The sequence below is a fragment of the Barbus barbus genome (genome assembly GCF_936440315.1).
Source record: "Barbus barbus genome assembly, chromosome: 21".
NCBI classification, from domain to species: domain Eukaryota; kingdom Metazoa; phylum Chordata; class Actinopteri; order Cypriniformes; family Cyprinidae; genus Barbus; species Barbus barbus.
The window spans coordinates 19678895-19693786 of NC_136749.1; the positions used below are offsets into that span (position 1 = coordinate 19678895).

At 36.3% G+C, this 14892-nt stretch overlaps 2 protein-coding genes across 3 annotated transcripts; both read right to left on the minus strand.

Annotated features, from left to right (window-relative positions):
* Positions 1-263: 263 nt before the first annotated feature.
* On the minus strand, positions 264-10151 carry LOC306887004 (rap1 GTPase-activating protein 2-like). The gene is made up of 18 exons (XM_079444452.1): positions 9983-10151; positions 9854-9886; positions 9671-9764; positions 9425-9460; positions 9251-9298; positions 8377-8574; positions 8169-8266; positions 7986-8064; positions 7837-7890; positions 7565-7648; positions 7296-7396; positions 7044-7173; positions 1927-2097; positions 1765-1836; positions 1515-1601; positions 1259-1417; positions 1060-1157; positions 264-844 (listed from the first exon to the last, which is right to left on the minus strand). Exons 1-18 carry the CDS (start codon positions 10045-10047, stop codon positions 778-780), a joined length of 1674 nt encoding a protein of 557 aa, XP_079300578.1. The 5' UTR covers positions 10048-10151; the 3' UTR covers positions 264-777.
* Positions 10152-10720: 569 nt separating this feature from the next.
* LOC306887781 (uncharacterized protein) lies at positions 10721-14484 on the minus strand. 2 transcript variants are annotated; one of them, XR_013785700.1, is made up of 3 exons: positions 14383-14477; positions 12229-13767; positions 11137-11931 (listed from the first exon to the last, which is right to left on the minus strand). XR_013785700.1 is itself a non-coding variant. In XM_079445797.1 (2 exons), the coding sequence occupies exon 2, from the start codon at positions 13737-13739 to the stop codon at positions 12387-12389; it is 1353 nt and encodes a 450-aa protein (XP_079301923.1). In that variant the 5' UTR covers positions 13740-13767; positions 14383-14484; the 3' UTR covers positions 10721-12386. The 2 variants fall into 2 exon arrangements, 1 of the variants encoding a protein (XP_079301923.1); XM_079445797.1 differs by having other exon boundaries at positions 10721-13767; positions 14383-14484.
* Positions 14485-14892: the final 408 nt, after the last annotated feature.

Consider the following 14892-nt stretch of genomic DNA (forward strand, 5'->3'; position numbering starts at 1 on the left):
GAATTGCCCATAAAGGTTTAAAATCCATGTTTGTAGATTTTATGGGCCATAGTGAAATCACTTCTGCAAATTAACTGCATGGTTTTAGAAAAACCAAAGCTGTATGGACCCCAACTAGCCTAAGGATTGTTGTAAAACATTTGCTAAGTCTTGAGTTACGTTGTGTGAAGTGTATTCCTGTGGGATGATAAATTAAAGTTCCACCTAATATTTCCTGCTACATGTAAACAACTCAAAGAATAGTAAATGCTAAAACTATTAGTGCTGCAAACCAGTGTTGATTCCAATTTAATCTTAAATACCAGTTTGTAATTTAAAACAACATGGGGACCTTGTACATGCATTAAACATAAGGTGGATAGAAAACTGAATAATTGTTGAATAATACAGAAAATGGCTGATCAGGTTTATTTTTTCTCCCATTGTGAACTGAAATATATTTAAAATACACATTTAATCACAGTTTACTGGATAAATTGCAGGAAAATAGTTTGTTCCAGAAATGTAAACCCACTTTCACTGGGATACATCAGCTATAAGCAGCCATCAAATCTAAACTATGCCACTTCAAAGAGATTCAAATGATAAAATACAGTTTATGAAATCTTATATATTCATATCTTTCTGATTGCACTTGGAGCTAGTAACAACTTACCTTAATACACAAAGTTTTAGTTAAAATATCTATTTACTTTATTGTGCTTTGCACTCTTCAATGGATCTTGAAGTCTGTGGAAGGCTTTTTTGTGCTTAGGCCTCAAAATTAGTGACATCCATCTACAAGTCGTCCTGGGGACTGGTTTGACCTCTTGTCTCGGTGTAGCCCACGTTGCTTGTCTGCTCACTATGAGTGAGACAAAATACAAAACTATGAGACAACTGTGAGCAGCTGTAAGTTGCATTGCACTTAAGATGCCTGTAAGATATTTTATGCATTTGTTCTCACCTCTCACCATCCTTTTCCAGTGTTTTAACAATGAGAAAAAAATAAAATAAAAGATGGTCTTAACATAACCGCAAAAATATGTTACAAATATTAAGAGACAATTAGTGTGTTACTGGTATTTGCTAACCTTTGGTCGCTGCCCTGCTACACCACCTGCCTTCTTTGGTACTCCCAAGGTATCGAACGAGTGGCTTCGCACCCTAATAGCTCTCTTAAAATGAGAGAGATACTGTCAAACAGCAATAAGCACAGTCTAGTAACATCATCAAGGCCTATTGTCTATTATTCTCTCTGTGGTATGAGATTATCTACCTTAAAGTTCTCAATGAATCCTCCTCCACCCTCTGGAACACTCCTCCCCCCTTCAGTGAGGATCGGGATGCTGGGCTGTGACGGCTCTCCCAACATACATTGGGATCGGGAAGACAGTTCCGACCGTAGTGCTTCCAAAAGAGATGAACGTGTACGTAACTTAGATCATAAAAGGAAAGAAATAGAAGTGCAAGTGTTGTAACTTGAGGCTATGACATAAGTGAATGATTATTTAACATGCTTTGTGCCTGGTTACCTCCAGTCGACTGAATTTCTCAGCCTTGTAGCAAGAGATTTCAGCATTTATAAGTTTGGTCAAGAGGAACTCTCTTAAAACTGAGCCCTGGAAGTGGAAATTCAGACCATCATTCAGAACGAGATTCAGAGTGTGACTTGCATGTTTTGTTTATTTTATAAACCTTCACATATGATACTTGGATTGATGTAAGAAAGTTGAGAGCTGCCTTGTTAAAACTTCTGAATTATTAAAAGGCATGTGATCTCACCTCTGTAAAAATGGGCGGTGTAGGAAGGGGTGGGCCAAATGGGGGTACATCCTCCCGAGCGGTGACAGATACCTGTCAATCAAACAAGAGGCTTTGGAGCTGTGTGTTGCACAGTGAGTGCTGATAAAGTGGAATGTAGCGTTTTTTGTTTTGTTTTTTTACCTGAAATGATCCCCCATCGCCTCCCTCTCCCTCATTCTCTCTCTTTATCCTCCTCACTGCAATAAAACAATGCAAGAAGTGGGATCTGATCACATCTGAAATGAAGGGAGTGTTACCCTCCTGATAGACCAGGGCAACAATATCATTCCCAATATGTCTCTTTCTCTGCAACTGAGGGGAAAAACAGATGAGTTGTAATTCAAGGAAAAATAAGTTGGTATAAGTATGTTGTTATGAAGGACCTTTTAGCACTTATTTTACTTGTCTGATTGTTCCATTCTGTGATTTTGTGTTTCAGTGACTCTTATTTCAGGTTATATTAATACACCAGTAGGTGGCGACAAGTGACTGTCTTTTTGAGTGAATCAAATCTGTGATATGTTCAGACGCACTATTCAGGAATAAAACTCAACAGATGCGTTCAACCACATTGATTCATTCACAGCAGCAAATTACCACTACTGTGTTGCTGCCTGGAGTGCAGATTGGACTTCGTTTTGGAAATACTGCACTGGCGATGCAAAAATATACAAAGTAGGCCTAACTATCTAAAATATCTAAAATGTAAGTTACCTATTAGTTACAGTTGAATTTTTAGCTTAACCCTCTGGTTGTGTTCGGACTCCGGTCACGCCTTTTGTGTTACCGGTCAAAAATGACCGGACTCCAAACAATTGCTTATAAATCTGTCATTATGCTATATTATCACCAAATATTGCATTCAATCTTTTTGTCAACTTGTTTTCTTTCATTTAGGACTGGTTTTGTGTTTCTATTTGCTTCTGTTTAATCGTAGGCCTCATTTATCCGAGAGTAGGTACCTCATTTTTTGAGTGAAAAAAGCATTTTTTATGAATAATTTTCACAATATTAAACAAAAAATTATAAAAATTTGCACTGTTTCTCACACTAGTGTACTTTAATGTTTAATCAGGAAGTTTGCTTTTAAATGCTTTTATTTTGTACAAAATTGCAAAAAGTCACACTCGTGGTGTTCCCGGTCAAAAATGACCGGACTCCGAACAACTGCTTATAAATCTGTCATTATGCTATATTATCACTAAATATTGGATTAATTCTTTTTGTCAACTTGTTTTCTTTCATTTAGGACTGGTTTTGTGTTTCTATTTGCTTCTGATTAATCATAAGCCTCATTTATCTGAGAGTAGGTACCTAATTTTTTGGGTAAAAAAAACATTTTTTATGAATAAGTTTCACAATATTAAACAAAAAATTATGAAAATTTGCACTGTTTCTCACACTAGTGTACTTTAATGTTTAATCAGGAAGTTTGCTTTTAAATGCTTTTATTTTGTACAAAATTGCAAAAAGTCACACTCGTGGTGTTCCCGGTCAAAAATGACCGGACTCCGAACAACTGCTTATAAATCTGTCATTATGCTATATTATCACCAAATATTGGATTCAATCTTTTTGTCAACTTGTTTTCTTTCATTTAGGACTGGTTTTGTGTTTCTATTTGCTTCTGATTAATCGTAGGCCTCATTTATCTGAAAGTAGGTACCTCATTTTTTGAGTGAAAAAAATATTTTTTTATGAATAATTTTCACAATATGTGAGAAAAAATAACGAAAATTTGCACTGTTTCTCACACTAGTGTGCTTTAATGTTTAATCAAGAAGTTTGCTTTTAAATGCTTTTATTTTGTACAAAATTGCAAAAAGTCACACTCGTGGTGTTCCCGGTCAAAAATGACCGGACTCCGAACAACTGCTTATAAATCTGTCATTATTCTATATTATCACCAAATATTGGATTCAATCTTTTTGTCAACTTGTTTTCTTTCATTTAGGACTGGTTTTGTGTTTCTATTTGCTTCTGATTAATCGTAGGCCTCATTTATCTGAAAGTAGGTACCTAATTTTTTGAGTGAAAAAAATATTTTTTTATGAATAATTTTCACAATATGAGAGAAAAAATAACGAAAATTTGCACTGTTTCTCACACTAGTGTGCTTTAATGTTTAATCAAGAAGTTTGCTTTTAAATGCTTTTATTTTGTACAAAATTGCAAAAAGTCACACTCGTGGTGTTCCCGGTCAAAAATGACCGGACTCCAAACAACTGCTTATAAATCTGTCATTATGCTATATTATCACCAAATATTGGATTCAATCTTTTTGTCAACTTGTTTTCTTTCATTTAGGACTGGTTTTGTGTTTCTATTTGCATCTGATTAATCGTAGGCCTCATTTATCTGAAAGTAGGTACCTCATTTTTTGAGTGAAAAAATAATTTTTTATGAATAATTTTCACAATATGAGAGAAAAAATTATGAAAATTTGCACTGTTTCTCACACTAGTGTACTTTAATGTTTAATCAAGAAGTTTGCTTTTAAATGCTTTTATTTTGTACAAAATTGCACAAAGTAACACTTGTCAAAAATGGCCGGCCATTGAAAGTGAATGGGGAAGAATGAAAGAAACAACTAGTGTTCAGGAGCATGTTGTGCTTGCAAACATAAATGCCTTGGACCAGTGCGTGCATGTATACTCATGCTATCACACACACACACACACACACACACATCTATGCATACAAACTATTGTATTACACTTATTTCATCCTACCCTGAACTGTATGCAATATGCTTTTATGAATCTCATATTATAACTCTCTCTCTCTCACACACACACACACACACAATGCACACAAATGCTCAAACTGCCTTGTCTTTGGCCTGCATTGACTTTTTTTCCATCCTTCGACCAAACGTTACATCAACTTCAGCTGGGTCCTCAAAATCAGAAGATTGCTTCTTTTCAGTTGTTGCAAGGTTTTCAGCTTGTCCAGTGATATTTTTATCTTCCAATATATCTTGCAATGCATCGTCACTGTAAAATTCTTCTTCAGTTGTCTTTTCCTCGTGTAAATGACAAGCAAGGCACTGTGAGGCATTTGTATGCTCTAGCATTTAATTGTAAACTTTCGTTTACTCTGAGAGAACATGAAAGCCTCTAAACATATTGTCATAATGTTTTGTCTAGTACGGAACCGCTTAGAGCTCATGGTGGTGGAAAGATTTCGGGGTGGGAGGAAAAAAATATTTTTCAAATCTTTTGCGTTCCCTCACAAAACTTTGCGTTCTCTCGCAAAGATGTTTGCATTCCCTCGCAAAACTTTGCGTACATATTTGCAAGAGAACGCAAAGTTTTGCGAGAGAAAGCAAACATCTTTGCGAGAGAACGCAAACATCTTTGCTAGAGAACACAAAGTTTTGCGAGAGAACGCAAACATCTTTGCGAGAGAACGCAAACATCTTTGCGAGAGAACACAAAGTTTTGCGAGAGAACGCAAACATCTTTGCGAGAGAACGCAAACATCTTTGCGAGAGAACACAAAGTTTTGCGAGAGAACGCAAACATCTTTGAGAGAGAACGCAAACATCTTTGAGAGAGAACGCAAACATCTTTGAGAGAGAACGCAAACATCTTTGCGAGAGAACACAAAGTTTTGCGAGAGAACGCAAACATCTTTGCGAGAGAACGCAAACATCTTTGCGAGAGAACGCAAACATCTTTGCGAGAGAACGCAATGTTTTGCGAGGGAACGCAAACATCTTTGCGAGAGAACGCAAAAGATTTGAAAAATATTTTTTCCTCCCACCCCGAATTTTTTTCACCCACCCCGAAATCTTTCCACCACCATGAGCTCTAAGGGGCTCCGTAGTCTAGAATATGTGGTGAAAGAAAAGATTATTTTTGAGGTCAATGCAGGCTAAAGACAAGGCAGTCTGAGCGTGTGTGTGTGTGTGTGTGTGTGAGAGAGAGAGAGAGAGAGAGAGAGAGAGAGATCCTTTTTTATTCATAAAAGGATATTGCATGCAGTTCAGGGTAGGATGAAATAGGTGTAATAAAATAGTTTGTATGCATGGATGGATGGGTGTGTGTGTGTGTGTGCGCGTGCGTGTGTGCGCATGTGTGTGTGTGATAGCTTGAGTATAAATGCATCCACACATGCAAAGGTCCAAGGTCTTTGTTTGCAAGCACAACATGCTCCTGAACACTAGTTGTTTCTTTCATTCTTCCCCATTCACTTTCAATGGCCGGCCATTTTTGACAAGTGTTACTTTGTGCAATTTTGTACAAAATAAAAGCATTTAAAAGCAAACTTCTTGATTAAACATTAAAGTACACTAGTGTGAGAAACAGTGCATATTTTCATAATTTTTTCTCTCATATTGTGAAAATTATTCATAAAAAATGCTTTTTTCACTCAAAAAATTAGGTGCCTACTTTCAGATAAATGAGGCCTACGATTAATCAGAAGCAAATAGAAACACAAAACCAGTCCTAAATGAAAGAAAACAAGTTGACAAAAAGAATGAATCCAATATTTGGTGATAATATAGCATAATGACAGATTTATAAGCAGTTGTTCGGAGTCCGGTCATTTTTGACCGGGAACACCACGAGTGTGACTTTTTGCAATTTTGTACAAAATAAAAGCATTTAAAAGCAAACTTCCTGATTAAACATTAAAGTACACTAGTGTGAGAAACAGTGCAAATTTTTATAATTTTTTGTTTAATATTGTGAAAATTATTCATAAAAAATAATTTTTTCACTCAAAAAATTAGGTGCCTACTCTCAGATAAATGAGGCTTACGATTAATCAGAAGCAAATAGAAACACAAAACCAGTCCTAAATGAAAGAAAACAAGTTGACAAAAAGAATGAATCCAATATTTAGTGATAATATAGCATAATGACAGATTTATAAGCAGTTGTTCGGAGTCCGGTCATTTTTGACCGGGAACACAACGAGTGTGACTAGGTGAAATAAAACCCACAAAAAATTACGAAAATTCTAAAAAAATTTATGAGAAATACTTGTACCCTATGTGCGCAAAGTCAGTAAGTTTGAGTCCAATGCGATAACGTTAACTAGTATTTTCAGGAAAAAGAAAAAAAAATTCTTGTCAATTTGACCCGAACACAACCAGAGGGTTAAAAGCAATATCACACGTATTCGTTCTGTTGGTCTGAATAGCTATCAGCATACATTATAATAATATGCATTATGGTACAGTCATTTGGTAAAAGATGTTACTGAATATTTATATCTAATAATAGGCTACTTTAATCAAATTTCACCTGTTGTGTATCTCCTTCTGTAAACGGTAGTTTAGTGGCAACATGGAACATAATCTCACGTCCATGGAAGGAGGTGAAAACCGCTTCATTTCCTGTCTGGCCATGAGACACATCCAGACCTCCCCTGAAACTAAGAGATGGAAAATGATGACGTCCTTTTGACAGGTGACAATAAATTCAAAAGTTGTGTTTTGTTATAAATGTTAATAATGATATTGACACTGGTATCAATCAATATGAATAGACTCATACCCAGTAAATCCTTGCAGTTTGACCGTCTGCCCAAGTATTGATAAAAACTCCAAAAACTCTTCACTTTCCTCATTGTTACTAAGAATATCTTCCTCTGTTAACTACGTCACATACATTGAAACAAAATACAAAGCAATGGAAGAATAACAGAAAAAAAATGACAAAAATCCATTTAGGCTATACTACAGACTGAAGTCCTAGTCAACAAAACATAAAGTTTGTTATTACAAATAGGTGAATTAAAGAATCATATCTTAATATCTGCACACCTGTCCTTCTCTCTGGTATAAGACACCAAATTTAAAGTTTTGAGACATTCTGTGTTCATCAAACGCCATTATGCTCTCTGGGGCCTTTAGATACAGAAAGAGAAGACAAGTTAGATGAAAACTGTATTATGTCAGAACAAAAAGATCAATGAAAATTGTATTGATTTTGTCAGAAAAGTTTTTACATTATGAAATTTGTCAGTTTATAAAATCAAAATGGATTCTTATATTAGCTCTTCCACCAGATCATAGTAAACAAATTTGACATGTACCTTTAAGTAACTCACAGCCTCAAAAAATGTGACGCTGACACTTGAGCACAGCATCTAAAATAAAACAAATCAAAACAAATGAAACTTGTATTCACTTTTATTTAAATGTCAGGTAATCAGGTAGAACCAGTTGTGCTGTTGTGAAATACCTTTGCCAGCTCCACTGTCGTGGGGAATTGTTGAAAGAGAGAAACAGAGAATGTGCCATGAATTGAGCACTCCTTCATCCTAATTAGATGAAAAAGAAAACTGATCAGCATGGTCTTGTACAGTCAGTAACTACTGCACATCATTATAATGAACAACATTTAAGGTGCTCACAAAATACACACCTCAAAATGACTCTCAGGCGATTTTCCTCTTCCTCAAGACAAACAGACAAAACTAGGGGCCCAAGAGAGGGGTCACAGGCAGTGAATGAATGATGATACTGCAGCAAACACGGAAAAAAGCATGAGTGTGTGAGAGTCTCTTTAACAGAGTTACAAGGGTTTTAAATTTTTCAAATTAATAAAAGAAAATAAAAAAATGATCACTGACTCTGTGGCGGAAGCAGTCCTGATAGACTTTAGCTTCACTGTCTCTTTCCATGATGTCGTAGCTCTCCAGACCAAAACCCCCTTGTGAGAGAGTAGGGCTGGTCTCCACATGTCTGTCCAAAGGAGGGTCGATCCAATAACCTCCAGATTTAGGGGGCAGGATGAGAGGTAAGCCATCTCCAATCTTTAACAGACGTGTCTGAGTGATCAATAGTAATTGTGTAAGTGAGAATTTGAAACTACATACTCTTCAAAGGTTCTGAGTCAGTAAGATTTTTTAAAGATGTTCACCAAGGCTGCATTTATTGCTTATTATGTAAAATATTGTGAATGATATTGTGAAATACAATATATAAATGTGTTTTCTTCCAATAATGTCAAAGCTAAATTTCAGCAGCCATTTTTAATTAAAATACATCTTTCAAAAAAAATACAAATCTCACCAACCCCCAACCTATAAAATATGTAATGAGGATCTTTCTTCAATTACAGGCACTTTTGGCCCTGTGGACTTTTAGACACTTTTAAATGCTTTTTGCACTCTTACAAGATAATTTAATTTGTCTACTAACAATGCTATATGTATAAACAATATATATACATGCATAACTAGAACTGTCATATTTTAAAAACATAATTTCCATCACAATGAAACTTCCACCACATCTCAAATGATGTATTGTGTTTAAAAGTATTCTGGTGGGAATGGACTGAAACTGAAAACTGAAAAACGGAAAAATGGAAACCTTGGCCTTCATATATTAAAAATGGTATGTAAAAGTGCTTAAAGTTGAAGAAACACCCCTTATGATTTTCTAGTTTCCTATAGATTGAAACTATGCCATAAACAAACATTTTTGGGTTAAAATCCCTACCCTCAGAGGTGGTGGGAACTCACAACGCTGTTCATCCAATCTGCTACCCTGCAGACAAACACAACCACAGAGAAATCATTATCAGCACTGCAACAGAGCAAGGCAACTGTATTTACACTGTTGTTGTTTACACTGGCGAAGAACACGGAGAGAGAGAGAGAAAGATGATGTTACCTGTAGCTTTTCAATGATTGCAAACAACTCCGTGACCTGCAGATAAATGACAGGGAATGACAGAAACAGTGAAAGTCTCAAATAATACACCCTACAAGGTAAAATCTAAATATTACTGATGCAGAATGTAAATTGTCCAGTTTCTCCTCAATGTTTGGAAAGGATTCATAATTCAGCTATGAAAATCTGGACAGAACATCTTCTCCATAGTGCCATTTTCAACATCTTTAGAACAGGATTTCTTACCTTCTGACTGGACGGTGCAGAAGTGAGTGGCTTAGCCTCACTGGAGGGGGAATCCAAAATATCCAGTATGCTGTGACCCACAGATTCTGCACAGCTGTAACAGAGACAAGCGTTCTGGAAAAGTGCATGCGATAACTGAGTTCAAACACCTGAGCACAGCAACAAACCCAAACTGTAGCTGACCTGCTCTCATTTCCAGTGATGAACTTGTCAATCCTGCGTACAGCATAAAGATGCCACATGACAAGAAATCCTTAAGCATTGTGTTCAAATTACAGCAGCGGCTGAGTGTTATTTTTCATATCCACTCACCCTCCATAAGCTCCGAATGTGAAACTTCTTTTCCTGGAGAACAACTTCTCGTTTCTCCCCTCCATTGTAAGTGTTTATTACCGACAGCCACAGAAATATGCTAACCAGGCATGTAGGCCATCACTCCTGATGGTGAATTAACTGCTTCTCTCTGTCTCTCTGTGTGTGTATCGCTCCCTCTCTTTTCTCTCTGCCCCCTGCCACTCTCTCATTTAATCTCTCCCTACATCCTTCCTTGTCTCCTGCTGCCTGTTGACTGACAGGAGTAACTCTTGCATGCCCATCTCCTGCCACAGACATCAGAGGTCGGTGAACTACTGCACATATACAGACCAACTAAAAGCCTTTGAACAGATACAATGGTGAATATTCCCTTGCTGAAATTGTTTAAAAGCGTTTGTGTAGCATTTATGCAGCCGCTCTAAAAACCTGCCCTGGGAGGAGGCAAAGATACGTGAATGGGCAATGGACTATTGCTATAGACCTGTTACCCTTTCAGTAAGCAAGATTCATCAATTATTGACCAAACTCTCTTAGAGAGAGGAGGCAAGGCAGCAGGGGAGAGGGGGTGAGAGGGAGGGAGCAGGAAAAAGAGGAAGAGAGAGAGAGGGGGCCAAGAGACTTTACCGACAAGAGAATAGAGAAATGAAAAAGTGATATTGAGGGGGCTGACACTCAAACATATCTGTATATTTTTTCCTCTCAGAGAGGAAACGTTATTCATTCTTGTCTTTAACTGGTCTTAAAACTATTTATTTACATATTGCTTAAAATGTACAGTGGATATGTCATAAAAAGTCATTACATGTAAAAGTGTTACAATGCATTTTATTTGTAAAAATTACACTGCAGTATGGTTCCTCAACCTGGAGTTTGTGAAGTCCTCAACCTTTGTCCTTAAAGCTAAATTCATCTTAAATTTAATTTATTCTCTCACCCATCTACACATTACATGTGCGTTGTGTTAAAAGCAAACAAAGATCAGGAATTTTGCATGCAGGCAAAGGATTTCCGCATGCAGATTTCACATTGTGTTCAAGTTGGTCACGGTGTCACATGAATTCACCATGCTGACCGACAAAAAGTGCTTGGTTTGAAAGCGACTTTTGTGTTAGCTACATTGCTACACTTTTGGCAACCTTTTTTTTTTCTTTCAAAAAGTGACTTTAACTTTGAACTTTAACTCATTCCATTTACAATGTACTGTGTGCAATCCTGCTACTTCCAATAACAGGACAAATGGATTTAAAACATTCACTTTGACGTGTCCATTGTAGACAGTTGCTGTCTGCAAATCCCCACTGTTTTCTCATTCACTGATCCCTGTCAGTCCACTTGAAGGAGTGAATGAAAACGAGTGAATTCAGGCTACTATTTTTGCATATTGCTGTTTGATGGCAAGTTCCAGTTGTTAACGATCTTGACATCTGTCATGGTGGCATTTGCCACTGTGTTGCTATGTGGTTGCTAGGTGTTCTGAATGTTGTTAGCACATTGCGTTGCGGTTGCTGGGGTGGTTTTTAGGTTGCTTTCTGGCCCAAGTCAAAAGAGTCCACTTCATTTGGTGTTTTTACCCACTTAACTCCAATTTGCTAAGTAACATAATTGCTTAAAGATTTGGAACCTGACCCTAATAATCAATAACTTTTTTTTCAGAATGGTATTGTCTATTTTCTTTATATCAAAACTGTATGAATTCTGACTAGTATGTGAACAACTGACCTATGGAGAAATAAAACCAGAACTATGTATTTTTATAGTTCCTTATTCTAATAATTCTTCTGTTTGAGCAACATCATGTTTTAACACACTGAATTCTGTAGATGTCAGCCTCACTAACAGATCTGAGATTTGAAAAAAATAGCTGTTTTGTCTACACACAGTCCTTAAAGGGATAGTTCACCCAAAAATGAAAATTCTGTCTTACTCACCCTCAAGTAGTTCCAAACCTGTATGAATGTCTTTGTTCTGCCGAACACAAAGAAAGATCTTTTGAAGAAAGTTTGTAACCAGGCTGTTTTGGGGCACCATTGACTTACATAGTAGTAAAAAAAAATTACTATGGAAGTCAATGGTGCCCTAGAACTGCTCTGTTTCCCACAGTCTTCAGAATATCTTCCTTTGTGTTCGGCAGAACAAAGACATTCATACAGGTTTGGAACTACTTTTATAACTTTTTCACCTCTACAATAATCTGCTAAGTGTCTTCTTTAAAAAGAGACCAACCTTAAGTATCTGCTCCAAACCATTAAAAATGTATAACAATTTAAGTTGGAAATGTCATTTTCAGGCCTATACTCAAAAAGTGGAACCGACAGTTAACAGGTTTTAAGATCACATTAACAAGAAGAAATAAATAATAATAATCATCCTGGAAGTTCTTCTTAAGTTCTAGAGCTTCACCTTATTTGTCTTTCTGGAAGATCAGATTGAGAACAGCCAGGAAACAGGCCAGAACCTCTTCTTCACAGAAAACACGCAGTTCATCGATTTTCTGCTGCATTCCTTCATTTTTCCTCAGGTAATTCCAGTAGAAATCTCTAGGTTCTTGTCCATTTTTGTGGTAGTGTCTGATCACCATGACGGCCCTGTCAGAGGTGAAGCCTTGTGTTTGTTTTGCTGCCCTGTTTAGGATGTACATGTAGGCTTGAATTTGATAATAGTACTCATGTGTTTCATTCAGGTGTGCATGACGACCACCATTTTTTGGTTTAGTGAAGACTTTGCCCACCATATCTCCAGTGGTTCCTTTACACTCAATCACCATTTTTTCACTTTTTTCCCCTTTTACTTCTGCTAAGAAGTCCAGTCTTCCAGAGAGGAATCCACAGTCTACTTTGTTACCTTTGGTGTACCTCACTCTCATGTTTGTACCAATTTCTCGCAGCTCGTGGTAGAACTTGAGGCATTCACGTTCATCTCCTGGGTTCTGGAAATATTTACCAAACCTTTGTGGAGAGGAGGTTGTCCAGAGAGCTGACTCGTCAGCATAGTCTCTGTTCTCAATGTCACATGCATTCACTGTCACACCGGCAGAAATATTTGCAAGATTGTCTCCAACATCTAAATGTCTCCAGCTTCTTGTCTGTGTTGTAGCATACATCGTGGGTGTGGAGATGGCTTTTGTCTGGTATTTGTCCCTGAACCTGAATCCACAACTTGTGTTTGATACATTCTTTCTCCACTGCGATCTTAGAGCTTCCTCTGAATCTTCTCTTTTTTCAAAGAAAATCATCAATGTGAGTTCAAGAATTTTCCCATTGTCTTTCAGTGGCAGTGAGTTCTTTAGTTCCCGGCAGCCGAGACGTGGAATGCTGTTAAACTGAAGCTTGAAGTTTTCCAGTTGTTTTGCAATATCCTGGGCTTTCTGAATGATGACTGCATCCTCTGAGAGCCTGATGACTCTCTGGTTCAGGACACCATTGGGCAAGTTAATGCGGAGTGACTTTAGAAGTACTAGGTAGTCACTTACTGATATTCCACTGGTGCTGGTGCTTGAAACAGGCTGTGCTTTTTCAGGCAAAAAAAACCTAGAACGGTGCCCAGATCCTGGTTTTGAGCTGCCCCCAAAACCTTGCCTTTCTGTTCCTCTTTCATTCTTTCCACCAGTGCTTCCAGTCCAGCCATACCCCATCCTTATTTTCAGTTCTAGCTCATGAAAGTTGTCATCTTCCCGTACTTTCTGTCCATTCAACCAATTTCCCTTCTTCCAGCTCCCATCTTTCAATTCATCCACTCTGGATCTTGAAGGCTCCATGTTTTTTTATTTTTTAAATTCTTTACACCTAGAAAATGTTTGCATTGGTGAAATGAATGTAATAAAACGTTAATAAATACAATAATACAATTAAATAAAAATGATATGTACTTTAATACTCCACAACATTAGGCGCGTAAAACCTGAAACTAAATAAATTTTTCTACCTCAGCACTTTTTAAAATGTTATTTAGTATTTCAGTATAATAAAAAGATCAAATTAATGTTATTTAACAAGATTTAATTAAATAGTTCTTTAATTCATTATAATGAAGATATTAACCTGATTATATGATGTTAGGATAAACTAACACTTTAAAAGTCAGAGGACTGAATCATTATTGTTTACAAATTACGACACCTGGAAATTTTCATGTCACACCCTGTCATGTGATCTCTATGCTTTGTTAGAAATAGGATTTTATTTCTTCTTTTTTTAAATGTTAACATTTCACTTTACTTTAGCACATCATGCTAATCTATGTTAACCATTTATGTTTGTATAGCAGTTGTGTATATTTTGTGTATATTTCCTACACAACACATAATTGGTTTTGTCCTGACAGTGCTAATATTTCTTATACATAATATACTGTATATAATACGTGCCTTCTCTATAATAGTCGAGAAAATATATACTTACTGAGGTTTTCATCTGATTCAAGCAGTCGTATAATAAAAAGACTTCATGCGCATACTTGACTACCTGTGTTTATGTCGTCAGGTGAGACGTCAGCTGAATAACAGGTCAGCCCAGATTGCAAATGAGCCCTTTCATTTTCCATTCACCTGACTGCATGTGTGTTCATATCATGTTTTCTTTTTTTTTTTTGGAAATCATTAGATGTCAGTGTAGGTCATACAAAAATTACTTGCATAAATCTCTTTAAAGATGAACACGTTTCCAATTTCTGAAATAAATGTTTTAAATTTAAATTAAGTTGAATAGTTGAATATATGAATAGAATTATTAATATGTTTTAAAATATAAATAATATTTGAATTACATTTGGTTTAAATTACTTTTTTGAAAAATGTGTAATGCTTTTGGCTGTTTATGCTTATTGAATGAAAGAAAGTGAAAGTGTTTTAGTGAAACACTATTTGATTTATTTTATTTTAATTAATTAATTAATTTTATTTATTTATGTTT